Source organism: Oncorhynchus clarkii, chromosome 29 (genome assembly GCF_045791955.1).
Source record: "Oncorhynchus clarkii lewisi isolate Uvic-CL-2024 chromosome 29, UVic_Ocla_1.0, whole genome shotgun sequence".
NCBI classification, from domain to species: Eukaryota; Metazoa; Chordata; class Actinopteri; order Salmoniformes; family Salmonidae; genus Oncorhynchus; species Oncorhynchus clarkii.
The window spans coordinates 28846422-28874175 of NC_092175.1; the positions used below are offsets into that span (position 1 = coordinate 28846422).

The 27754-nt window shown below is 45.0% G+C and overlaps 2 protein-coding genes across 3 annotated transcripts in view; one reads left to right on the forward strand and one right to left on the reverse strand.

Annotated features, from left to right (window-relative positions):
• The window catches only part of LOC139388060 (pyruvate carboxylase, mitochondrial-like), a 105101-nt gene that overhangs the window by 66936 nt on the left and 10411 nt on the right, over positions 1 to 27754 (forward strand). Inside the window, exons 11-16 of the mRNA XM_071134575.1 lie at positions 17833 to 17977; positions 24720 to 24809; positions 24938 to 25159; positions 25877 to 26033; positions 26210 to 26450; positions 26615 to 26864. Coding sequence (XP_070990676.1) covers positions 17833 to 17977; positions 24720 to 24809; positions 24938 to 25159; positions 25877 to 26033; positions 26210 to 26450; positions 26615 to 26864 — 1105 coding nt within the window. The remainder of the gene's footprint in view (positions 1 to 17832; positions 17978 to 24719; positions 24810 to 24937; positions 25160 to 25876; positions 26034 to 26209; positions 26451 to 26614; positions 26865 to 27754) is intronic.
• LOC139388061 (leucine-rich repeat and fibronectin type-III domain-containing protein 4-like) lies at positions 3466 to 14485 on the reverse strand. Of its 2 annotated transcripts, XM_071134577.1 has the most exons (3): positions 14412 to 14485; positions 7383 to 9078; positions 3466 to 4687 (listed from the first exon to the last, which is right to left on the reverse strand). In XM_071134577.1, the coding sequence occupies exons 2-3, from the start codon at positions 9053 to 9055 to the stop codon at positions 3601 to 3603; spliced, it is 2760 nt and encodes a 919-aa protein (XP_070990678.1). In that variant the 5' UTR covers positions 9056 to 9078; positions 14412 to 14485; the 3' UTR covers positions 3466 to 3600. The 2 variants fall into 2 exon arrangements, with proteins under 2 accessions (XP_070990678.1, XP_070990677.1); XM_071134576.1 differs by lacking the exon at positions 14412 to 14485 and having other exon boundaries at positions 7383 to 9184.

The following is a 27754-nucleotide window of genomic DNA, read 5'->3' on the forward strand; positions in this document are numbered from 1 at the left end:
GATCTCACTCAGATGAACACATCTGATTTATTATTATGCACGCATACTTTTCAGTCATTAGAATTTGAAGGCTTTGCTGCACTCTGCTTCGAAGTGGGATAGTGAATTAGGGACGTGCATTAAGGATCTAAGGATTTCACAGCTGTGATACTCACTGTCATTATATCCCCCTCTGCTTTGCTCCCCTCCACCATAGCACCCCACACCCACTCCTCCCGAAACTGCCTCTCTATGCAGTTTAGTGATGAGACATTTTATAGGACCAAGGTAGAAGATAAACACGGATTTTAATGCTGTATGCAGCAATCTGTTAATGACCACTTAAACATGCATGTACATGAGTCATTTGCATGAATAATACTCAACCCCCTCCAACGCTCATTCTCTCCCTCATTCTCTCCCTCACGCTCTCCCTCTTCTGCCTCCCATATTTATCGTTCACACACAAATAGAATTGTTTTTTCCAGCTAAATTAATATTGCAGCACTATTTCCCACTTTGCATCTGCTGATTGCTTTTGCAGCATTTGCTTCTAGGAAAGGAAATACTTCCCCCAAGGAACAACCACCAGAATTCTGGTCGTTTTAAAAAAATGTAGACAACTGATGGTGGATGAAAGTGCCTTTTTAGGAATTTTGATTAATGTTGGTTGTTTTATATGGATTGAGTGTCAGTCTTCTCCACTTTCTCTAGCAACACATTCACCCACACACTCCTTTCCGCTGATCATAGGGTGTGGTTGGGGTAGAGGTTCTTCAGCGTAACGGGGAGTAGATTGGTGATTTATTATATTCAAATGGGTGGGTTAAAATGTTGTTCCAAGAGATTTTGTTAGATTAAATCACCCTGTTTTTCTACTCAAATATCTAGTTGTGAATGGGAAAACCTTGGCTCTACGTCTGAGGTGAAAAAGTCAAAGGACTCACTTAAAATCCTATTCTTTCTGGCTGTCTCACAGCTGGGGTAGGGTTTTAGATGCAGGGGCAGAGAATAGCCAACCATGGTGAATGAGTTGGATGGTACGAGGTTAAATGAAATCAGGACTGGCTAAAAGAACTCTGAAAAGTTTTATTTTCTTATCCTACAAATTGGAGACGTTAGAATTATTTCTGAGACGGGGAACTCCTGAACTGGTCTAAACTGTTCAACTTTATTCACAGCCAACCAGATCTGCAGATCTGATATTAATGCGACTTGTCAGCAGGACATGACATATCTGTCCTCTACGATGTGAACAGTGGTTGATAGCAGAACTGCAGGTCAGTGGTTTGAGCACTGCTGGGCAGAGTTCACAATGTGTTTGTGTGAATTCACCAATCAGCACTTTAATTGGGTGAAATAGGGCACCTGTTTGCCTCTGGCAAGAAAAGGGGAAACTGCTGCATGCCATTCTCTCACTATCCACTCTCCAACACCATCACACAACTCATGCTAATTGAGTTCAGAGGGCCTTTGTGGGTATGACTGTACACTACAGAGTAGTATTTAATATGACAAATGGCACCAATAGATATGTAGCCTATCTTTGTGTACTGGTTTATCTTCTCAACCCCTCTTTCTCCCCATACATCTCTTCCTCTCTCAGCTCGAAGACAAACTCCTCTGTTTGCCGATAGGCTGCTTCCTGCCCTTCTCAAACAAACACAACAATCACTGACTGGCATCTGATTGTCACAGTTTTCATATGATCCATTTTGATAACTGATCTACTCAGCGGTTTGCAATTCAATGTCGAGTCGTGCTGCTGTTGAGTAGCGGTTGATTTATTTACTGTAATTCATGAATTGTTTAATTTATCTTGTTGAAACAGAAGCCTCAGGTTGTAGTCAGTCTCTTACAGCATTAAAGCAGACTTCGTTGTACTTTTATTTTTTATACTTGTCATCACTCCCATCTGCCCACACCGTACGTGGCTTATCTTCACCATGTGCTAGGTTCCTTGTGCAATGCACTTGGTGCTTTTAAATGTATGTCCTTGTTTTTTAAGAAATTTATAATCAAAATAAATGATATACACCCATTCCACAGTATATTCTTCAAGAATCATTCTGAAATTGATTACATTTTTCCCCCCTCATCAATCTACACACAATACCTCATAATGACAAAGGGGGAAAAACATTTTTTTAGACATTTTTGCACATTTATTAGAATGAATTAACAGGTAGCTTTTTTACAGAAATATTCAGACCCTTTGCTATGAGACTCAATTGAGTTCAGGTGCATCCGGTTTCCATTCATCATCCTTGATGTTTCTACAACTTGATTGGAGTCCACCTGTCTTAATTCAATTGATTGGACATGATTTGGAAAGGCACATACCTGTCTATATAAGGTCCCACAGTTGACAGTGCATATCTTAGCAAAAACCAAGGGAATTGTCTGTCGAGCTCTGAGACAGGATTGTGTCGAGGGACAGATCTGGGGAAGGGTACAAAAAAATGTATGCAGCATTGAAGGTCCCCAAGAACACAGTGGTCTCCATTCTTAAATGGAAGAAATGTAGAACTGCCAAGACTCTTCCTAGAGCAAGGGCCTTGGTCAGGGAGGTGACCAAGAACCCGGTGACAGAGCTCCAGTTCCTCTGTGGAGACAACCCTCTCTGCAGTACTCCACCTATCAGGCCTTTATGGTAGAGTGGCCAAACTGAATCCACTCCTGAGTAAAATCTTGTGAGAGATCCTTGATGAGACCCTGCTCAGGACCTCAGACCTGGACAAAGGTTCACCTTCCAACAGGACAACAACCCTAAGCACACAGCCAAGACAACGCAGGAGTGGCTTCGGGACAAGTCTCTGATTGTCCTTGAGTGGCCCAGCCAGAGGCTGGACTTGAACCCGATCGAACTTCTCTGGAGAGACCTGAAAATAGCTGTGCAGCGATGCTCCCCATCCAACCTGACAGATCTTGAGAGGATCTGCAGAGAAGAATGGGAAACACTGTCCAAATACAGGTGTGCCAAGCTTGTAGCATCATACCCAAGAAGACTTGAGGCTGTAATCGCTGCTAAAGGTCCTTCAACAAAGTACTGAGTAAAGGGTCTGAATACTTATGTAAATGTGATATTTAAGTTTTTTATTTTTAATGAACTTGCACAAATTTCTAAACCTGTATTTGCATTGTCATTATGGGGTATTGTTTTATAGATTGAGGAGGGAAAACTACTTTTTAATCAATTTTAGAGTAAGGCTATAACAAAATGTGGAATAAGTCAGGGGGTCTGAATACTTTACAAATGCACTGTAACCTAAATTCCTCGTGAGCTTAGTTCAACTGTCGTACCCCTTCGAAACCCAAAATATAAGCATGTTTTACTGCAATATTTGTAAATAAATGTAAGCAAACCCTGTATAGCCTTAAAACATTATTAAAACTATACATTTGATATCATGTATTGTTAGTCCTTGCATCCATACCTCTATGAATTTGAGTGGTTACATTTATCCAGACCCATTCCTTTAGCTTTTTAGCTGAAACGGGCAGGGAGAACGCTTTGTTTCAATTAAGGATTCTAGCTATAAAGCCAAATGGCTTATCTTTTACATCCACCATTTGTCAGTTTGTCTGTTTCCATTATGTCCCTCTCTCCTCCTCTCCACCCTACACAACACTCTCCTCCAGGTCTCCAGCTTTGGCAGCCACTCTGGTGTTAGAGTTAGAGTTGGAGGTGTTGAAGGCGTGCAGGTAGCCATGTGTGAGAGCAGGCTGTTGGTCGCTGCCCATGCTGCTCGCTGAACTGGCCGTTGAGGCGCACTGGACCAGCATGCCGTGCACCGACTGGCTCCTCCTGGTCCATATCACACTCAGTCGCTTGGCATAGCTGTAGCAGGTTGTTGTGGTGATCTCGCCCACATCAAAGGAGCAGCTGCGTGTCCTCCCGAGTGGTGGACGATCGCCCCTCCTCCAGTCATCCAACCGCCCCTCCTCCCCCTGGGCCCCAGAGTCCAGGCTGCATCTGGAGCCCACCATTTTGTCCAAGTCTCTCTCCCTCTCCTCAGAGCGGCGCAGCTTGAGCTTGCCTGAGTGTCTCAGGGCCTTGTGAGCTCTGGGATGGGGTAAGGTCTGAGAGGTGATGGCAGGGGAGTAGTACAGTGTCACTCTCTCACTCTCAGGGGTGAAAGGGGGGAATCTTTTCCCCCTCACGCCTACCTCCAGGCCCTGCTCCTCAGCCTTTCTCTCTCCACTGAGCTGATCAGAGTCAAGCGTTGTCCTGGGCTTGTTCTTGGCTTGGGGTTTGGTTTTCGATGGCAGGGGCTTAGCCTTTTGGCCAAGAATGCCTTTGGGCAGAGCCACCATCATCACTCTCCCATTCCCATTGGTCTGAGCGTAAACGTCCACTTCTCCCTTGGAGGGCAGGAAGTTGTCATGGTGATGGGCAGGGTAGTGACCCTCGTCTCTGCAGTCTCCACAGACGCGGTGCCTCACCATCATCGCCACGGTGAACACCAGCAGCATCACCACGATGACCCCACCCACCATGATTGTCAGTGTGCCGCCCAGGAAGTGCGCCTGCAGGGAACGGCATTCTGGGAAGTCCTCCTTGGTGCTGAACTGGGTGCAACCCAGGACCTTGGTGGTGGCCAGGGTGGACAGCCCGTCATCAAAGATGGCCAGGACACAAAGGCTGTAGTCAGCTCCAGACACAAGGTTCTTTAGCAGGAACGCGTTGCTTGTAGGAGGCAGAATCCTAACAGACAGGGAAGGGGGGGGGGGGGGGGTTGAGGAGTAATAAAAGAAAAAAGGATATTGAGTCATTTGCTGAGGAGAGAAAGAGGATCTCTGAGAGCAGCTAGGAGAGGGAGACGAATCAAATGAAATGCAATAAGCTACAGTACAACTCCTTAGTGCTAATGATGATGATGAGCAGCCAGCTAGAGGGAGGAGGAGTCAGATCTGCTCATTTGTTGTGGAAATGGGCTTAATCAATAATACTCTGCTGAAGAGGGAGAAGGGAAATTGAAAGGGTGAGATTGATATTCAGGGAAATGGGAGGCAGACTGAAGATGGCGCCGGAGAACAAGGCTAACTTTTTACGTATTCCTAACCAATTGTTTTTTTGTTGTCAACGACAAGACAGCCGATAAGGAGGAGGTCCGAGACCTGGCCGTGTGGTGCCAGGTCAACAATCTCTCCCTCAACGGGATCAAGACAAAGATGATTGTGGACTACAGGAAAAGGAGGGCTGAGCACGCCCCCATTCTCATCGACAGGGCTGCAGTGGAGCAGGTTGAGAGTTTCAAGGTCCTTGGTGTCCACATCACCAACAAACTAACATGGTCCAAGCAGCACCAAGACAGTCGTGAAGAGGGCACGACAAAACATTTTCCCCCTCAGGAGACTGAAAAGATTTGGCATGGGTCCTCAGATCCTCAAGGTTGCACCATGGAGAGCTTTCTGACTGGTTGCATCACTGCCTGGAATGGCAACTGCTCGGCCCCGACCGCAAGGCACTACAGAGGGTAGTGCGAACGGCCCAGTACATCACTGGGGCCAATCTTCCTGCCATCCAGGACCTCTACACCAGGCCAGACACCATGGCAAGCGGTACCGGAGTGCCTAGGTCCAAGAGGCTTCTAAACAGCTTCTACCCCCACTAGTCACTGTAATAACTCTACCTACATGTACATATTACTTTGACTATCAGTGCCCCCACACATTGACTCTGTACCCGTATCCCCCTGTGTATAGTCTCGCTATTGTTATTTTACCTCTTCTCTTTAATTACTTGTTACTTTTATTTCTTATTCTTACTCATATTTTTTTTAAACTGCGTTGTTGGTCAGTGGCTCATAAGTAAGCATTTCACTAAGAATACCTGTTGTATTCGGCGCGTGTGACTAATACAATTTTATTTTAAGCCAGTCTGTTTACGTATGTTTATTTTTTTCTTGCCAAGTGATGAGCTATTAAAGACAACTCCGAGGCAATGACACATACTCGCACCCCAATCACCACCCCCGCCCAAACGCTGTACGCAAGGAAGAGGACAAGACGGCAAACACTTCCATTTTTAAAGTCTTTCACCCCTCCGTCTTCCAACTGACTGCTCGTGTCAAATCTCTTGTTAAATGCTGCAGCTTATTGTATGGATTCAGACGGCTGTGTAGAACAGTATTGAAAATGTATTGGACGGTGTAAATGAGGCTGAATGCATTTACCGTTGAGAGGTAATTGCGAGCTCTGAAAGGCAGACCTTGAGCAATTTTTAATTTCATCTGGCAGGCACTTAACCTTTCTGGCGCCCTTGCTCTCCCTCATTCCTCCACACTATCCTCAAATTATATCTAGCTTTGGGTTACATTACTTTGTTGTTATTACATTTAGTTGTTTACAGGCAGGCTTTGTAATGAAAATTGGAAAGATGGGCTTTACGCGGAACATTAACTCAGAACATGCAAGCTATTATCTCCGTAGGCTTATATAAGGTGAATAACTGCATTGTACGCTCTACTGAACCTGTCAAAGGGATATGCTGTTTAAAGAAATTAGCCATGGAGTCCCAGAGACGGTAGAAATGAATGTTTGCCTTCATCCATCTTATTTAGCTATGAAGACTACATATACCTTGGCATATATTAGTCATCCAAATGTGTGTATTTGCATACTTATTCTTTGATCTTGGAAGGCTTAGCAAGCAGTTCACCTGGCCTTATTGGGACACCAGGGAATTATGGGGTGTTATGAGGCATCAAATGTTTAGAGTATGAGACTAACCATCACTTCCTGACTTAGTGGGGGATGAAAGCTGGAAATGTTGAATTGGGAGGCGTTCTTCCTGTTTTTCATTCTGACAGCTGTGTGCACACATTAGTGTGTCCTGACAAGTCCTTGAGAATTGTTCAGTATATGATATAAAACACTGCATGTCTATTTAGGTACCTATCCCTACCTCCACAAACTGAAGTGGGTTTAGTGTTCCCTAGACCCAAACCCACCATCTCCCTATTTATCTCTATTTCAGACTGACAGATGGGATGTGACACTGTCCTCAGATCTGCGGCTTGCAAATTTTTTATAAGGACTTCATTCTCCTTTTCCCACAGTCTTCTCTCTCTCCTTCCATTGCCCTATCTCCCTTCCATCTCTTTCCTTTCCCTCTATCACTCATTCATACTTTACAGTCAACTACGCCTGCTCTCCTTTAATTCATGTGTCAGTGTTCATGTTCATCACTCCTGGTCCCTGTCATTCAAGGACACTCTGTGATAACTCAGATCAATTGTAAAATCACTGGGGTGTTTTGTACATGACAGTATTACAATGGAAGACCACACAGAGGTGTTTGTTTTGCATCTAGCCTTTTGATTGATCTATTCATGCTTGCCCAGTTGGAACTGTCTCTCAGGTTCTGTAGGATGGCTGTGTCGCTGAGTGGAGCTTACCTGTACACCAGGGCGTCGTCTGCAGTGCAGTTGTACTGGATCTGGTACATCCACACCAGGTACGGCCCAGTGGCCCGGCCCAGGACCCAGCGCACCTGGGCAGAGGTGGCAGTCGCTCCCAGGACCCCCACCAAATGCTCACTGGCATCTCCATCTCCACTCTCCCCCTCTGTGGCGTTCTTGACAGTCACCACCCCTCCACCACCCTTCCGGCCTGCCCCTCTTCTCCCACTGGAGATATCTGATGACCCGGGATCCCCTCGAGGGCTGGTTAGGGGGACAGTGTTGTTGCCGCGGTGAGGGAGGGGGATGATCTTCAGGTCTATCAGGGCCGTAGCCTCCCCGGCAGCATTGATGGCAATGCAGGTGTATGCCCCATCGTCACGGGCACGGGTCACCAGCACGTCCAGTGTGCCGTTGTAGTAGGAGTGCACACGGCTGGAGTTGGCTACTATGCGGTCGTCAGGGGAGATCCAGTGGATGATTGGCTCTGGGTCTCCAATGGCACGGCACCTCAGCGTGGCCCTCTGGCCCTCCAGCACCCACAGCTTGTTGGAGTGGCGCGTGATGAGCGGAGGCTCACAGGTAAACTCCTCTTCTGGAATGGACCAGAAGTAGCGCCCAGCCAGGTGGACGGGAGTGGCGCACGTCTCCATGTCGTCCCCGCGGATCAGCCGCCTCAACCACAGCAGCTCACAGTTACAGTGCAGGGGGTTCCCACCGAAGCTCAGGCTGATGACAGTGTTGTAGGGGGTGGGGCTGACCACGCCTGTCTGGGAGCGGGAGAACAGGGGGTCAGGGGGTAGAGTCTGCAGCCGGTTGGACGTCATGTCGAGACGAGCCAGCTTGTAGAGTTCTCCGAAGGAGCCCTCGGCGATGTGGTCCAGGAGGTTGTGGTCCAGGTTGAGGGTGTGCAGGCTGGCCATGTTCTGGATGGCCTCCCAGGGGACCTTCCTCAGGTTGTTGTAGGACAGGTCCAGATCCTCCAGCGTTTGCAGGAAGTCATCAAATGCCTCGGTGGAGATGTTGGTCAGCTGGTTGTTGTTGATGATGAGGTGCTGCAAGTTAGTTAGGCCGGACAGATCTTTTGGCCCCACCACGATCAGCCGGTTGGTGTCCAGGTGAAGTGAACGCAGGCTCTGAAGGTCAGCGAAGGCCAGAGGTTTCAGGGCATGGATGGTGTTCCTGGACAGAGTTAGCTCTACCAGGCCTGACATGTTGGCAAAGTCCACTCTGCCCACCTCCAGGATGAAGTTGTCAGCCAGACGGAGCTCCACTGTGCGCCGGTCAATGTCAGGAGGGACGAACAGCAGGCCCTTGTTGACACAGAGTGTGCTCAGAGACTCTGAGAGGTTTCGGCACACACAGTGGAAGGGACAGATGGAGACCATGCCCCAGGTCTCTCCAGCGGACACGCCCGTGCCCAGCAGAGCAGAGAACACACAGGAGCAGGTCACCACGGCCAGCCAGACTACAGTCTGTGGGGTCATAGAGCAGGCAGGGGGTCTCAGGGAAGGGCTGGTGACTTTTGGCTTGAATTCAATAGGAGATAACAGGTTTATTTCCGGGTGGACACCTTTTAGAGAGTGTTGCTTTGGAGAGAGCCTCCTAGAGGATTTTGAGTGGGGTGGAGCTGAGTATGGGTGTGATATTTGTGATTTGGATTTAGGCATTGTTGAGCTGGTTATCCATTGACCTACAGAAGAACAAGTGGGAAATCATTATCTCTCATTTCCATTGGTTTTCCCATTCAGTGGCTTTTACATCCAACAGTGCAGGAGAGGTATTGGATTGTACAATTGGTATTTGGAGATATAAAAAAAAAATCCACAAACTTTCAATACTGATTTTGTAAACTGATGTGGTTGTTATGTTTGTCTAGGCCTATGTGTATAGTTTCAATGAGATATGAGTGAGGTTAGATTTGATATAAACCTGCAAACCTGGGTGGTTTTTCTCAGACCGGTCACTGCTTCTGGGGTGGTGGCAATGACTACCGAGTTCAACTGTTACTGGTTCTGGGGTGGTGGCCATGACTACTGGCTTCCACTGTTACTAGTTCTGGGGTGGTGGCCATGACTACTGGCTTCCACTGTTACTAGTTCTGGGGTGGTGGCCATGACTACTGGCTTCCACTGTTACTAGTTCTGGGGTGGTGGCCATGACTACTGGGTTCCACTGTTACTGGTTCTGGGGTGGTGGCCATGACTACTGGCTTCCACTGTTACTAGTTCTGGGGTGGTGGCCATGACTACTGGGTTCCACTGTTACTGGTTCTGGGTGGTGGCCATGACTACCGGGTTCCACTGTTCTGTCAGTGCTATTGCCCCATTCACCTGATGCATTAGTGTGTGTGTTGAGCATGAACATTGACCCACGTTCCATCTAATGAGAAGGAATGACATTGGGTTAAAAGCCAGACTACAAAAGGCAGGTCCTTAATGAAGCAGAATAGTGGTTTGTAGGGTGACAGTCTCCAGGTCATGAATGGAAGCCTAGTCGCTTGAATTATCTGTAACATTACAGGCCTGATTAATGTGACTGTTGTGCTTTTCCATGGCTGCTGTGTTTCACTGGGTTGAGAATATTACATTTGTGCTCATTTGAGCATTATGTAAGGCCAGCTTCTTCTCCTGTCACGCTCACAAAGCACCGTTTTGAGTGTGTGTGAGGGAGAATGAGAGGGGGAGATGAAGAACCCACTAGGGGAATGATGGATACAACCTATAAATAACTGTGTAATAGTGTAAACTGTGTTTGTCTCTGTGCATGCACTGTGCAATGATACACACACAAGAAATGTTGTGGTGTGTAAGGTGGGTTTAGTGTGTGCTTTATACTATGGGGTTAACTTTTTGGACCTGTATGTCTGAGTTGTGAGGGAGGATGGAGGCATGGTAACAGGGTTAGATTCTAAGCATTCTATCCCATATGTTTTCTGTTTGAGTTGGCTGAGGGTTTGAATGGATTGCACATCCCCCTTAGTTCCTATTCACGGTGACTGAGGACTGCACAGTAATTGTTCCTACCTTAGTGGGTGAATATCCTGTTCTCCCACAGAACGGAACACCGAGGCCCTCATCTACAGTGCCTTGAGAAAGTATTCACACCCCTGGCCTGTTTCCACAGTTTATAACCTGCATTTCAAATTGATTCCATTTCGATTTGGTGTCACTGGCATACATATACCACATAATGTCATAGTCAAATTACGTTTTTAGAAATGTTTACAAATGAATAGAAAAATGAAAAGCTGAAAGTCAGTAAGTATTCAACCCATTTGTTATGGCAAGCCTAATGTTCATGAGTAAACATTTGCTTAACAAGTCACATGAGTTGCATTGACTTTCTGTGGGCAATAATGGTGTTTAACATGCTTTTTTTTAATGACCCCCTCATCTCTGTACCCCACACATACAATTATCTGTAAGGTCCCTCAGTCGAGCAGTGAATTTCAAACACAGGTTCAACCACAAAGGCCAAGGAGGTTTTCCAGTGCCTTGCATAGAAGGGTACTTATTGGTAGATGAGTTTTAAAAAAAAAACATTAAAAAAAAAAAAGCAGATATTGAATTAATATACCCATTCACTACAAAGATGCAAGCGTCCTTCCTAGCGCAGTTACCAAAGAGGAAGGAAACTGCTCAGGGATTTCACTGAGGCCTGTTTTTTTCCCCCACCTTTATTTAACCAGATAAGCAAGTTGAGAACGAGTTATCATTTGCAACTGCGACCTGGCCAAGATAAAGCAAAGCAGTGCGACACAACAACAGTTACTCATGGAATAAACAAGTGTACAGTCAATAACACAATAGAAAAAAAAAAAAAGTTGAAATGCAAATGGCGTGAGGTAAGACCATAAATAGGCCATAGTAGCGAAGTCATTACAATTTAGCAAATAACACTGGATTGATAGATGAGCAGATGTGCAAGTAGTGATTTTGGTGTGCAAAAGAGCATAAAAGTAAATTAAAACAATATGGGGATGAGGTAGGTAGATTGGGTGGGCTATTTACAGATGGACTATGTACAGCTGCAGCGATCGGTTAGCTGCTCAGATAGCTGATGTTTAAAGTTAGTGAGAGATATGCAAGTCTCCAGCTTCAGAGATTTTTTTTGTTTTGTTTTTTAAAAATTCGTTCCAGCCACTGGCAGCAGAGAACTGTGAGGAAAGGCGGCCAAAGGAGGTGTTGGCTTTGGGAATGACCAGTGAGATACACCTGCTACGGGTGGGTGTTATCGTGACCAGCGAGCTGAGATAAGACGGGGCTTTACCTAGCATAGACTTATAGATGACCTGGAGCCAGTGGGTCTGGCGACGAATATGTTGCGAGGGCCAGCCGACTAGAGCATACAGGTCGCAGTGGTGGGTGGTATAAGGTGATTTGTTAACAAAACGGATGGCACTGTGATAGACTGCATCCAGTCTGCTGAGTAGAGTATTGGAAGCTATTTTGTAGATGACATCGTCGAGGATCGGTAGAATAGTCAGTTTTACTAGGGTAATTTTGGTGGCGTGAGTGAAGGAGGCTTTGTTGCGAAATAGAAAGCCGATTCTAGATTTGATTATTTTGGATTGGAGATGTTTGATATGAGTCTGGAAGGAGAGTTTACAGTCTAGCCAGACACCTAGGTATTTGTAGTTGTCCACATATTCTAGGTCAGAACCGTCCAGAGTAGTGGTGCTAGTCGGGCGGGCGGGCGGGTGCGGGCAGCAAACGATTGAAAAGCATGCATTTGGTTTTACTGGCGTTTTAAGAGCAGTTAGAGGCCACGGAAGGAGTGTTGTATGGCATTGAAGCTCATTTGGAGGTTAGTTAACAGTGTCCAAAGAAGGGCCAGATATATACAGAATGGTGTCGTCTGCGTAGAGGTGGATCAGGGAATCACCCGCAGAAAGAGCGACATCGTTGATATATACAGAGAAAAGAGTCGGCCCGAAAATTGAACCCTGTGGTATCCCCAGAGACTGCCAGAGGTCCGGACAACAGGCCCTCCGATTTGACACACTGAACTCTGTCTGCGAAGTAGTTGGTGAACCAGGCGAGGCAGTCATTTGTGAAACCAAGACTATTGAATCTGCCGATAAGAATACGGTAATTGACCGAGTCGAAAGCCTTGGCCAGGTCGATGAAGACGGCTGCACAGTACTGTCTTTTATCGATGGCGATTATGATATCGTTTAGTACCTTGAGCGTAGCTGAGGTGCAGCCGTGACCAGCTTGGAAACCATATTGCACAGCGGAGAAGGTACGGTGGGATTCTAAATGGTAAGTGATCTGTTTATTAACTTGACTTTTGAAGATTTTAGAAAGGCAGGGCAGGATGGATATAGGTCTATAACAGTTTGGGTCTAGAGTGTCACCCCCTTTGAAGAGGGGGATGACTGCAGCAGCTTTCCAGTCTTTAGTGATCTCGGACGATACGAAAGGGAGGTTGAACAGACTGTTAATAGGGGTTGCAGCAATGGCGGCGGATCATTTTAGAAAGAGAGGGTCCAGATTGTCTAGCCCAGCTGATTTGTACGGGTCCAGGTTTTGCAGCTCTTTCAGAACATCTGCTATCTGGATTTGGGTGAAGGAGAAACTTGTCCGAGCCCCCCCAGCATCTCCAGGGGGTGACTAAAACAGAGTTAAATGTCTGTGATAGGGAGAACTATAGTATTGTAGTTAGTCCACAATTACTATCCTAAATAACAGGGTGAAAGGAAGCCTGTATAGAATAAAACATTCCAAAACATGCATCCTGTTTGCAATAAGGCAAAAGTAAAATGCTAAAACTATGGCAGAGACACATGTACTTTATGTCCTGAATACAAAGCATTATGGTTAGGGCAAATACAATACATTACTGAGTACCACTCTTCATATTTTCAAGCATGGTGGCGGCTGCATCATGTTATAGGTATGCTTGTTATCGGCAAGGACTAGCGAGTTTTTTTTATGATTTAAAAATAATGGAGTAGAGCTAAGCACAGGCAAAATCCTAGGCGAAAACCTGGTTCAGTATGCTTTCTAACATACACTGGGGGACAAATTCGCCTTTCAACAGGATAATTAACCTAAAACACAAGGCGAAATATACTCTGGAGTTGCTTACCAAGATGACATTGAATGTTCCTGAGTGGCCTAGTTAGTTTTGACTTAAATCGTCTTGAAAATCTATGGCAAGACTTGAAAATGGCTGTCTAGCAATGATCAACAACCAACTTGACAGAGCTTGAAGAATTCTAAAAAGAATGTGCAAATATTGTACAGTCCAGGTGTGCGAAGCTCTTAGACTTAGCCAGAAAGACTCAATGTTATAATCGCTGCCAAAGGTGATTCTAACATGTATTGACTCAGGGGTGTGAAATACTTATGTAATAGAGATTTTGATTTAATTTTCAATAAATGTTTTTGCTTTGTCATTTATGGGGTATTGTGTGTGGGTGAGGGGGGAAAATGTATATTTTAATCCATTTAGAATTTAGTCAACTCATGGTGAATGAATACTTTCTGAAGGCATTGTACATGGCAGTATTTATTTAAAAACACTATCTGGCTATAACTGCTAGTATTTAAATTTTTATCCCTAGTTATCCTCTTGGCTTGGATATGTTTCCCTCTTCTCAGTTTTTTTATGATCGTTGGCTCAAAGCACAGAGGGAAGACCTAATAAAGCTTTTCCATGTTGCATTACCTTACCTCTGTCCACCTATCCATATTTACTTTGACTTCAGCTCATCCTCCAAATCAACAAGCGTATGAGCAATTTGTTGCTTGTCAGTTTGTCATTTATATTTTACTCAGTCATTCCTGTTGTTAATATCCTTGTTTTTCTGGGATTCAATTGTTGCTAGGTCAGTCCATTGTATACATCCTCCAGAATATGAAGAGAGCCAGGATTAGCAGAGTGACATGGGCACAGATAATCACATTTCCTCCACAATGTGCAATACAGTCAGGATAGACTGCGAGTTAGATGCTCTATTAAAAGAAACTCAGGGTTATATTCTAATGTGACGAAAACAAATGAACATTAACTTACAGAAGTTTGCTGCTTATGCTGTTCAGGATGCCAAGTCCATTGATTCGTTCTGGTAACTGGAGCATGAATCGAAATAATCAGATGTAGTTTTTCAAGCATGAGCCCAGAGGCTTTCAGAGATGACAAGCTTATGTTTCCTAGATAACAAAATATTTGAAATGTGTGAAACATTTCAGTGTGCTTCGTAGCGTTTATCCTCCATCTATTCACTAATTGCAGCCATCAGTCTTCTCCCAGGACAGTATCCAGTCTCTTCTCTTTACTCTGCAGTCGTTGGTATTCAGACCCCTCTTTCCTCTCGCTGCGCATCTGTCCTTCGCAGAATCAGTGCGGCTCTAGAACATCCCCAAGTCTGTTTTTATCTCTGTTGGAGAGCAGCTTTAACCACCTGACCTCCAACCCCCTTTCTCCTCCCAGTTTCCCACTGTGTGGGAAGGGTAACAATTCCTTTTCACTCCCTTGTTCCTTCCGTCATGCTGCCTTTTTTGTTTTGTCTTAGTCGTCCAGACAAGCCCAGTGAAAGGAACAGTGCTGTTAAAGTAGGTTATTAACCGTAGACGCCAACAACCTATTACGGTCACATGTTTCTCCTCTGTGTTTGCCGTGCTTATTCACAACTCAATCGCTTGGTTTGACGTTCATTTCCTCCGCCGTCCGGTGCTGTACCAGTCGGATTTGTGGCTTCTGCTGCAGCAAGCGTGTGTGTGAGCGAGGGAGAGACTGCAAAGTGTGTCTGCTACTGAGATGGGAGAGGGAGGAGGGAGAGCCTTGAGCAGTCCTGTCTTTTGATAGAAGGGGGGAAAGATGGAATTGGAGTGGCTAGGAGAAAATGCAAAAAATGTGCGTAGGATAAATTAGTCAAAATGAAAACAGGAGGCTGTAGGAGGTTTTGGAGGAGGGAGAGCTAGCAGCCTCACCCCCGTCTTTATAATTTTTTAGCCTAACAGTTGTGCCAAAGTAAGGGATGGCTTCATTACTGCTGTGATTAAAGCAGTTATCATTGTATTTACACAAGCCCTTAGCAGACTGTACATTCAGCTGGTTAGCAGTTGCTGTTTTCCTGTCTGCAATCGCCTGTAGACCACTGCTACAGTGAGAAACATGGAGACAGCCTAATAAGGTAGCTTTATGCTGAGGTGTTTGAAATGGGATATTGGTTGGTTACTATCAAGAGGCCTGTTAAATCAGCAATTTTGGGTTTAAAAGTCCTTTCATCAATTATTCAACGTTTGATTACTACAAGTTGATCACAATGGTCCCCAATGTACCCTGAATGTTAAGTGTGGTCGCGGGGATGGGGAGTTTCTGATTGTTCAGCAGATTTTGGAGTGAATAAAGTCTGATTTGGAGTGCTTGCTTGTCTTCCCTGCTGTGGTCTGGGGGTGTAGAGAGAGAGAGGGAGAATCTGAGAGAATCAATACGGATGATGAGAAACTCGGATGACTTACACTAGGTTTCTCAACCCAAACAGAAGTGATGAAGGTTAATACAGGTCAACACCAGCACCATGGCTGAATCTGACAGCGTGGCTTTTTGCCCTGGAGTTTGAGGGAACGAGACACAGAGAGAGGAGGCTTAGCCCCTCTTCATCCTCCTGGTTCCTTTTATCCCTCTTGTTTCTATTCCAGTCTGGGCTAGTTTTTTTTTTTTTTTTGGTGAGGAGGACTGAGTGACTCACCCTCGGCCAGACACAAACTGGGGCTTTTTACAGAGGCCTGAGTACAGCCATGCTGGAGTGTTACACGCACCCTACAGGAACACTGTTGTATGTGTCCAACCAATAAGTGCTAGGTAACACTGTACTCCTGACACATACATGCATACATACATACATACATAATGATTATTCAGCCTACTGATTTTCTAAGGTGTTTCTTATCTTTCACCACATGGGAACCCTCATTTTGACTATTGTGTATAATTTAGGTGGAAAATGGGTTAATCTATCTGCAGGAAATTTGAGAAATGATTTACCTGGGGAAGCTGCAGGGGGACATTTTAATTTGATTCAATCCATAGCTATTCAGAGTCTGGACAATGGAGGATGTGTGGCCAATTGCAGAGAGGATCTCTTCAGGACCAAGGACATCAGCACTCTGAGCCTTACACCACAGTACTGTCAGAGAGCAGAATAAACTCGCTGGGGCTGGCCATCTTGACCGTACTGTCAGAACTCTTGCCAGTTGACAAATTGGTCAATATTTTGAAGCAAATAACCCTGGCTTTTTGTGCCTTTCTCTTAATCATGAATGGCTAATTTGGAAGTGGCGTCATGGATGCATAATTTATCAGCCGGTCCAAAGAAGAGGCCTTGAAGCATTTCCCAGATGCATTGTGCTCAAAGGGTTGTTTTTTTTCACCCCCTCTTTCCTGCCCACTTGATGCAGTCATTATTAAAATGTGGTGTTAAAAAACAAGGTTAGTTAGCTGTGATTGATGGTTTCCCAGAAAGTTTGTAACAGCACGACTCATAAATCGGTAATTAGAGAGCAAGGAGTGTCAGGGCACAAGCTATATCCTCTATTCTTACATAACTAGAGAATAAGAACGATCTGATTTGTACGTTTTTATATCGACATTCCATGCAAAATGAATGAATTGTACTGTCATCGTACTGACAATGATGCAACTGGACTAATTTGTCTCTTCTCAGAAAGAAGCTAATCTTATTTTGTTTCTGAATTTATATTGCCAATGCAGACTTGCACATATGTTATTTATTAATGTCCTCTGTAATGTTCTTAGTTTGCTTTAGTCTTTTGGTGAGGGTTGGTTCTGTTGTAAGACCTGTAATTGGGTCTACATGTAGAGGAATCTGGGTCACGGCGCTGTGTTGGCTTACTAGGCTATTTGCTGCTGTTTGAAGTGTGTGGTAGAAATGGACTAAGGACTTGAGCAGTAGCCTATAGATATTTTCCCAGTCATTTCTATTATCTTATTCACTCTAATTTCTCTGTGCCTCTCATTTAGTCTCACTTGCTCTGGCTTCCTGCTTCTCTCTTTCTGTGTGTACCCCAGTGCACCTGGCTGAGACAGATGTGCAGCATGGCACAGAGGAACATGCAGGGCATATGTTGAGGATTAGCTGGGATTGTTTTGCCTAGTGATCACACTGTTTTCTGCTTGTGTGTTTTGGCCTGATTAGTGCTCACAGAAGAAGGGACTCAGTGTGGCGGTATTGAGTGTTCTAAGCCATTTGATTCGGGACTGACCACAAAATGACCTCCCAGCCCTCCATAACCATTTGCACTTGAGCTGTGTGTTTGCATGTCCAGGCACTTTGCCCAAAATCGCAGTCCCTAGTGTTATGTATCATGCAGACGGTCTTCTTGACCATTTTGTCATTTTAACAGCAATCTCTCGCCCTCTCCCACTAGTTTTTTTTCCATTTCTCGCCCCCTCTTGTTTTGTTCCTGCACAGACCAACATCCCCTTCCTCCAGAACGTTCTGAGTAACGATCAGTTCCTGTACGGCACCGTTGACACCCAGTTCATAGATGAGAACCAGGAACTCTTCAACCTCAAGCCGGTCCAGAACCGAGCCCAGAAGCTGCTGCACTACCTGGGTAAAATGTCTTCAACTCACTGAAATTAGATTTGTTATTTCATAAACTGTGCTTCTTGTACTCAATTTAAAATAATTTGTTTTGTAATCTGTCTCTCTTTGTTGGTATAAATTATTTGAACTTTAGACACCACTTACTCAGTCATCTGATGTGTAGCTAATGATTGTCTTGATTCGTTGAACAATTGAAGCGTCCCTCCCTAGATCAAGTGGTGAGTGAGTTGAATTCATACCTGGCTGGAATTAAAGCCGGTTTACGGCACAACTGTTTTTTTGGAGGGGTTTTAAATGTATTTTTTTTTAGGGGGTGCTTTAATATTTGATTGTTGCTTCCATCAATGTAATTATCTGCATAATTTCCAATCCCCCATATATTTTGGGGATAAATATATAAACTCAGCAAAAAAAAAACGTCCTCACTGTCAACTGCATTTATTTTCAGCAAACTTAACATGTGTAAATATTTGTATGAACATAACAAGATTCAACAACTGAGACATAAACTGAACAAGTTCTGCAGACATGTGACTAACAGAAATTGAATAATGTGTCCCTGAACAAAGGGGGGGGGGGGGGGGGTGTCAAAATTAAAAGTAAGTCAGTATCTGGTATGGCCACCAGCTGCATTAAGTACTGCAGTGTATCTCCTCATGGACTGCACTAGATTTGCCAGTTCTTGCTGTGAGATGTTACCTCACTCTTCCACCAAGGCACCTGCAAGTTCCCGGACATTTCTGGGGGGAATGGCCCTATCCCTCACCCTCCGATCCAACAGGTCCCAGATGTGCTCAATGGGATTGAGCCATCTGACATTCCTGTCTTGCAGGAAATCACGCACAGAACGAGCAGTATGGCTGGTGGCATTGTCATGTTGGAGGCCATGGCAGAACGCACAGCGTTGAGATTGCCTGCAATGATAACAAGCTCAGTCCGACGATGCTGTGACACACCACCCCAGACCATGACGGACCCTCCACCTCCAAATCGATCCCATCCGAGAGTACAGGCCTCGGTGTAACGCTCATTCCTTCGACGATAAACGCGAATCCGACCATCACCCCTGGTGAGACAAAACCGCGACTCGCCAGTGTAGAGCACTTTTTGCCAGTCCTTTCTGGTCCAGCGATGGTGGGTTTGTGCCCATAGGCGACATTGTTGCCTGTGATGTCTGGTGAGGACCTTCCTTACAACAGGCCTACAAGCCCTCAGTCCAGCCTCTCTTAGCCTATTGCGGACAGTCTGAGCACTGATGGAGGGATTATGCGTTCCTGGTGTAACTCGGGCAGTTGTTGCCATCCTGTACCTGTCCCGCAGGTGTGATGTTAGGATGTACCGATCCTCTGCAGGTGTTACACGTGGTCTGCCACTGCGAGGACGATCAGCTGTCCGTCCCGTCTCCCTGTAGCGCTGTCTTAGGCGTCTCACAGTACAGACATGGCAATTTATTGCCCTGGCCACATCTGCAGTCCTCATGCCTCCTTGCAGCATGCCGAAGGCACGTTCATGCAGATAAGCAGGGACCCTGGGCATCATTCTGTTGGTCTTTTTCAGTCAGTAGAAAGGCCTCTTTAGTGTCCTAAGTTTTCATAACTGTGACCTTAATTTCCTACCGTCTGTAAGCTGTTAGTGTCTTAGCGACTGTTCCACAGATGCATGTTCGTTAATTGTTTATGGTTCATTGAACAACCATGGAAACAGTGTTTAAACCCTTTACAATGATCTATGAAGTTATTTGGATTTTTACAAATTATCTTTGAAAGACAGGGTCCTGAAAAGGGATGTTTCTTTTTTTGCAGAGTTTATATCGATATACATCAAATCAAATTGATTTATATAGCCCTTCTTACATCAGCTCATATCTCCAAAGTGCTGTACAGAAACCCAGCCTAAAACTCCAAACAGCAAGCAATGCAGGTGTAGAAGCACGGTGGCTAGGGAAAAACTCCCTAGAAAGGCCAAAACCTAGGACGGAACCTAGAGAGGAACCAGGCTATGAGGGGTGGCCAGTCCTCTTCTGGCTGTGCCGGGTGGGGATTATAACAGAACATGGCCAAGATGTTCAAATGTTCATAAATTGAACAGCATGGTCAAATAATAATAATAATCACAGTAGTTGTCGAGGGTGCAGCAAGTCAGCACCTCAGGAGTAAATGTTAGTTGGCTTTTCATAGCCGATCATTAGGATTATCTCTACTGCTCCTGCTGTCTCTAGAGAGTTGAAAACAGCAGGTCTGGGACAGGTAGGACGTCCGGTGAACAGGTCAGGATTCCATAGCCGCAGGCAGAACAGTTGAAACTGGAGCAGCAGTACGGCCAGGTGGACTGGGGACAGCAAGGAGTCATCATGCCAGGTAGTCATGAGGCATGGTCCTAGGGCTCAGGTCCTCCGAGAGAGAAAAATAATTAGAGAGCATACTTAAATTCACACAGGACACCGGATAAGACAGGAGAAGTACTCCAGATATAACAAACTGACCCTAGGCCCACGACACATGAACTACTGCAGCATAAATACTGGAGGCTGAGACAGGAGGGGTCAGGGGACACTGTGGCCCCATCCGATGATACCCCCGGACAGGGCCAAACAGGAAGGATATAACCCCACCCACTTTGCCAAAGCACTTCCCCCACACCACTAGAGGGATATCTTCAACCACCAAATAGAGCTTTTTGGTCTAAACTCCACTTGCCGTGTTTGGAGGAAGAAGGATGAGTACAACCCCAAGAACACCATCCCAACTGTGAAGCATGGAGATGGAAACATCATTCTTTGGGGATGCTTTTCTGCAAAGGGGACAGGACGACTGCACCGTATTGAGGTGAGGATGGATGGATGGATGGATGGGGCCATGTATCGCGAGATCTTGGCCAACAGCCTCCTTCCCTGAGTAAGAGCTTTGAAGATGGGTCGTGGCTTGGTCTTCCAGCATGACAATGACCCGAAACACACAGCCAGGGCAACTAAGGAGTGGCTCCGTAAGAAGCATCTCAATGTCCTGGAGTGGCCTAGCCAGTCTCCAGACCTGAACCCAATAGAAAATCTTTGGAGGGAGCTGAAAGTCCGTATTGCCCAGCGACAGCCCCGAAACCTGAAGGATCTGGTGAAGGTTTGTATGGAGGAGTGGGCCAAAATCCCTGCTGCAGTGTGTGCAAACCTGGTCAAGAACTACAGGAAACGTATGGTCTCTGTAATTGCAAACAAAGGTTTCTATAACAAATATTAAGTTCTGCTTTTCTGATGTATCAAATACTTGCAATAAAATGCAAATTAATTACTTAAAAATCATACAATGTGATTTTCTGGATTTTTGTTGAAGTCGGAAGTTTACATACACCTTAGCCAAATACTTTTTAAAGTCAGTTTTTCACAATTCCTGACATTTAATCATAGTAAGACTTCCCTGTCTTAGGTCAGTTAGGATCACCACTTTATTTTAAGAATGTGAAATGTCAGAATAATAGAGAATTATTTATTTCAGCTTTTATTTCTTTCATCACATTTCCAGTGGGTCAGAAGTTTACATACACTCAATTAGTATTTGGTAGCATTACCGTTAAATTGTTTAAAAAGAAATCAGCCAAGACCTCAGAACAAAAATTGTAGACCTCCACAAGTCTGGTTCAACCTTGGGAGCATTTTCCAAATGCCTGAAGGTACCACTTTCATCTGTACAAACAATGGTACGCAAGTATAAATACCATGAGACCACGCAGCCGTCATACCGCTCAGGAAGGAGACGCGTTCTGTCTTCTAGAGATTAACACACTTTGGTGCGAAAAGTGCAAATCAATCCCAGAACAACAGCAAAGGACCTTGTGAAGATGCTGGAGGAAACGGGTACAAAAGTGTCTATATCCACAGTAAAACGAGTCCTTTATCGACATAACCTGAAAGGCCGCTGAGCAAGGAAGAAGCCACTGCTCCAAAACCTCCATAAAAAAGCCAGACTTCGGCTTGCAACTGCACATGGAGATAAAGATCGTACTTTTTATAGAAATGTCCCCTGGTCTGATGACACAAAAATAGAACTGTTTGGCCATAATGACCATCGTTATGTTTGGAGGGAAAAAAGGGAGGCTTGCAAGCCGAAGAACACCATCCTAACATTGAAGCACGGGGGTGGTAGCATCATGTTGTGGGGCTGCTTTGTTGCAGGAGGAACTGGTGCACTTCACAAAATAGATTGCATCATGAGGTAGGACAATGATGTGGATATATTGAAGCAACATCTCAAGACATCAGTCTTATTAAAGCTTGGTCGCAAATGGGTCTTCCAAATGGATAATGACCCTAAGCATACTTTCAAGTCGTGGCAAAATGGCTCAAGGACAACAAAGTCAAGGTATTGGAGTGGCCATCACAAAGCCCTGACCTCAATCCCATAGAAAATTTGTGGGCAGAACTGAAAAAGCGTGTGCGAGCAAGGAGGCCTACAAACCTGACTGTGTTACACCAGCTCTGTCAGGAGGAATGGGCCAAAATTCACCCAAATTATTGTGGGAAGCTTGTGGAAGGCTACCTGAAATGTTTGACCCAAGTTAAACAATTTTAAAGGCAATGCTACCAAATACTAATTGAGTGTATGTAAACTTCTGACCCACTGGGAATGTGATGAAAGAATTAAAAGCTGAAATAAATCATTAACTCTCTATTATTCTGACGTTCACATTCTTAAAATCAAGTGGTGATCCTAACTGACCTAAAACAGGGTATTTTTACTAGGATTATAAATGTCAGGAATTGTGAAACTGAGTTTAAATGTTTTGGCTAAGGTGAATGTAAACTTCCGACTTCAACTGTGTGTGTATGTGTAATATATATGTACGTACAGTGGGGCAATAAAGTATTTAGTCAGCCACCAATTGTGCAAGTTCTCCCACTTAAAGACGAGAGGCCTGTAATTTTCATCATAGGTACACTTCAACTATGACAGACAAAAAGAGAAAAAAAATCCAGAAAATCACATTGTAGGATTTTTAATGAATGTATTTGCAAATTAACAAGATTTCTGATGAAACCAAGATTGAGCTCTTTGGCCCTAATGCCAAGCGCCACATCTGGAGGAAATCTGGCACCATCCCTACGGTGAAGCATGGTGGTGGCAGCATCATGCTGTGGGGATGTTTTTCTGTGGCAGGGCCTGGGAGACTAGTCAGGATTGAGGGAAAGATATATGAAGCAAAGTACAGAGAGATCATTGATGAAAACCTGCTCCAGAGCACTCAGGACCTCAGACTGGGGCAAAGGATCACGTTCCAACAGGACAACGGTCCTAAGCACACAGCCAAGACAAAGCAGGAGTGACTTCGGGACAATTCTCAATGTCCTTTAGTGGCCCAGCCAGAGCCCGGACTTGAACCCGATTGAACTTCTCTGGAGAGACCTGAAAATAGCTGTGCAAGTGACGCTTCCCATCCAACCTGGGAGTTTGAGCGGATCTGCAGAGAAGAATGGGAGAAACTCCCCAAATACAGGTGTGCCAAGCTTGTAGCGTCATACCCAAGAAGACGCGAGGCTGTAATCCAAAGGTGCTTCAACAAAGTACAGAGTAAAGGGTCTGAATACTTATGTAAATGTCATATTTCAGTTTATTTGTAAGAAATGTGCAAAAATGTCTAAACCCAGTTTTTGCTTTGTCATTATGGGGTATTATGTGTAGATTGATGAGGGGGGATTAACATTTGAATACATTTTAGAATAAGGCCGTAACGTATAAACATTTGGAAAGAATACTTTCCGAATGCACTGTACGCGTGGAGTGATTTTAGTATGCTTTTCTCCCATATAATGTTGCGCTGGGCATTGCCAGGGACCTCCACGATACAATATTATCACAATACTTAGGGGCCGATAATGTATTGCAGTTCTCATGACTCTATGTATTCTGAATGCGATTCGGTAATGCCATTTGATTCTATACATATTGCTCACTATATGTCTGCTGCAGAGGGAGGAGAACATTTTGTGGAAATGTGAATGAATGTAGGAGAATATAACACAGATCTGGTAAAAGATAATACAAAAAAAAATAAAAATGTTTTTTGTACCGTCTTTGAAATGCAAGAGAAAGGCCATAATGTATTATTCCAGCCCAGGTGCAATTTAGATTTTGGCCACTCGATGGCAGCAGTGCATGTGCAAAGTTTTAGACTGATCCAATGAACCATTGCATTTCTGTTCAAACTTGTCAAGACTGCTCAAATGTGCCTAATTTGTTAATAACTTTTCATGTTCAAAACTGTGCACTCTCCTCAAACAATTAGCCTGGTATTATTTCACTGTAATAGCTACTGTAAATTGGACAGTGCAGTTAGATTAACAAGAATTTAAGCTTTCAACCAATTTCAGATATGTCTATGTCCTGGGAAATGTTCTTGTTACTTACAACCTCATGCTTATCGCATTAGTCTACATTAGCTCAACCGTCCCGTGTATGGGACATTGATCCTGATTAACTTTTAAAAGAAGATGGAGAACAAGCTATAGGATGAAAAATACCATAGTTTTGGCACAGGTATAGCTGATTAGCGCCAGCTAATGCAACCTAGCAAACAAAATCGATACTTTGAGTCAAAGTTAAAATGTAATATCCAAAATAATATTGCGATATGTAACTATGGACCCCCCCCCCCCCCCCCCCCCCCCCCCTGCCCGTCATTAATATAATGTATTGGTAGGTTTTAAATGCCTACGACGATGGCTAACTCAGGTTTTCTGATGCTCTCCTGCTGTCCTGTTTCAGGTCATGTGATGGTAAACGGACCCACAACTCCCATACCAGTGAAGGCCAAGCCCTCATCTATCGATCCTGTGATCCCACCCGTTCCTCTGGGTGAGATTCCAAACTACAAAACCTACCAGCTTTCTGTGAAACATCTTTTAGTTTTTTCTTGTAGCAGCCCATTTTGTTTTAATACAGTCAGTACAACATAGCTTTTACTATGTATTGATGTGGATTAGGTGAGCCTCCGGTTGGGTTCCGTGACGTCCTATTGAGGGAGGGTCCAGAGGGCTTTGCCAAGGCAGTGCGTGCCCACAAGGGTCTGCTGCTCATGGACACCACCTTCAGAGATGCCCACCAGTCTCTCCTGGCCACCCGTGTCCGCACCCACGACCTCAAACAGATCGCCCCCTTCGTAGCCCACAACTTCAACAACCTCTTCAGCGTTGAGAACTGGGGAGGTGAGGAGTTGTTTACCACCAGTGCTCGCACTCAATTTTTTGAATGTATTTTCTATTACCACACGTTTTCCGATCTCAATCTGCACTTTGTTTTTCTCTGGGCCGATTTTGCAGCCTGCCTATGATTCAGTGGCCTCATTATAAACATTATGTTTTCAAAGATCCCAGTTTGAGTTGAAAGGTCAAATATAATTAACTGCTAGGGTAAATTTAAAATGTGACACCGCTTCAGGCCTGAGTTCACATCATTGAGCTGAGCAAGTTAGTGTAGTGTATCTGGGTTATTCGGGGGGGGGTGTTCTCCTCTCCTCATGTCTCTGAAGAAAAAGGACGGCACACTTTTGAGGTTGATATGGATAGACTGACAGTATGTTTCTAAATAGAGACTGAAGAAAGGCTCGGTCTCATCTGTAGCAAAGTGATGTATGAAAATACATGTTTCATTTGGATAGCTCTTTTTAGAAAATAAGCTACAGGAGATCACCTTAGCACCCTGAAAAGAGTCTACTGTGACTGTGTCCAAAAACATTTTGATGTTGAGGGATCTGGACATCAGACTAGGGAGAGAGTCCTCCCTCTCTGGATGAATAGGAGAGATTCATAGTCTTTTCATGAAATCTGTCCATTTACTGTCTAGTAGATACATAAGCAGTCCAAATGCTGAGGTTTATGGAGTCTGTTGCTATGGCAGTTATTGATCATTCCTCTTCTGTGCAGGTGCCACCTTTGATGTGGCGATGCGTTTCCTGTGTGAGTGTCCATGGAAACGGCTGCAGGAGCTGAGGGCTCTGCTGCCCAACGTGCCCTTCCAGATGCTGCTCAGAGGAGCCAATGCTGTGGGCTACACCAATTACCCCGACAACGCCGTGTTCAAGTCAGTACCTCTGCCCTGGATCATGCACCCCTTAATCCTTATTCCAACCAGAGCACATATAGTGTCAACCCAGCCCTCACGGTTTGAGGGTTATGCATGGTATTTTTAGAAAGCATCACCCTTGAACCCAAGGTCTCTTCACTTGTCCTCATCCATCTTTTAATTGTTCTGACCAGGTTTTGTGAGGTGGCCAAGGAGAACGGCATGGACATCTTCCGTGTGTTTGACTCTCTGAACTACCTTCCCAACCTGATGCTGGGTATGGAGGCTGCTGGGACTGCCGGGGGTGTGGTGGAGGCCTCCATCTCCTACACAGGGGATGTGTCTGACCCAATGAGGCAAAAGTACTCTCTGGAGTACTACCTGAAGCTGGCTGATGAGCTGGTCAGAGCTGGAACACACATACTGAACGTCAAGGTACTTTAGGGTGGCTCTGAACCAAACCCACTGATGTGGTTTAACTCAACCACTTACATGTTCTATTTATATTGCGCTATATATACATTTTTTTGATTAGTGACTCATAAATAACTAAAGAGAAAGGAGTCTGTCATGTTGTTGACCCCTCTATCCTTCTGCAGGACATGGCAGGGCTGTTGAAGCCTGAGTCCAGCCGCATGTTGATTGGTGCTCTGAGGGACCGTTTCCCTGACATGCCCATCCACGTCCACACCCACGACACGGCAGGCGCCGGCGTGGCTGCCATGCTGGCGTGTGCCGAGGCCGGGGCCGACATCGTAGACGTCGCTGTGGACTCAATGGCTGGGATGACATCACAGCCCAGCATGGGAGCTATTGTCGCCTGCACCAAGGGAACCAATCTCAGCACAGGTGAGCTGCCAGCCAATGGAGGGCAAATAAAGTGAGCTGCCAGCCAATGGAGGGCAAATAAAGTGAGCTGCCAGCCAATGGAGGGCAAATAAAGTGAGCTGCCAGCCAATGGAGGGCAAATAAAGTGAGCTGCCAGCCAATGGAGGGCAAATAAAGTGAGCTGCCAGCCAATGGAGGGTAAATAAAGTGAGCTGCCAGCCAATGGAGGGCAAATAAAGTGAGCTGTCAGCCAATGGAGGGCAAATAAAGTGAGCTGCCAGCCAATGGAGAGCAAATAAAGTGAGCTGCCAGACAATTTTTATTTGACCTTTTTATTGAACTAGGCAAGTCAGTTAAGAACAAATTATTATTTACAATGACGGCCTAGGAACAGCGGGTAAACTGCCTTGTTCAGGGGCAGAATGACAGATTTTTACCTTGTCAGCTCGGGGATTCGATCTAGCAACATTTTGGTTACTGCCCCAGCTCTCTAACCACTAGACTACCTGCCGCCCCTCTGAATGGAGGGAAAATAAAGTGAGCTGCCAGCCAATCAAGAATAAATATAAAAAGCTGCCGGCCAAGGTCTTCTATTGCAAACCGGTTGTATACACACACAGGGGGAGCAGTGAACCATTTTTTCCCGTTCTTTGTTTGCTATTTCTGAGCATTTAAAAAGGTAAAAGGCTGAGACCTTTAGCCCCATGAAAGGATGCTACAGTCAACAAGGACAAGGAAAAGCAACAGAGAAAAAACAAATACAGAGAAAAAAAAATATTTTTAACCTTTTATTTAACTAGACAAGTCAGTTAAGAACAAATTATTATTTACAATGACGGCCTACCAAAAGGCAGAAGACCTCCTGCGGGGACAGGGGCTGGGATTAAAAATAAATAACACACACACACATA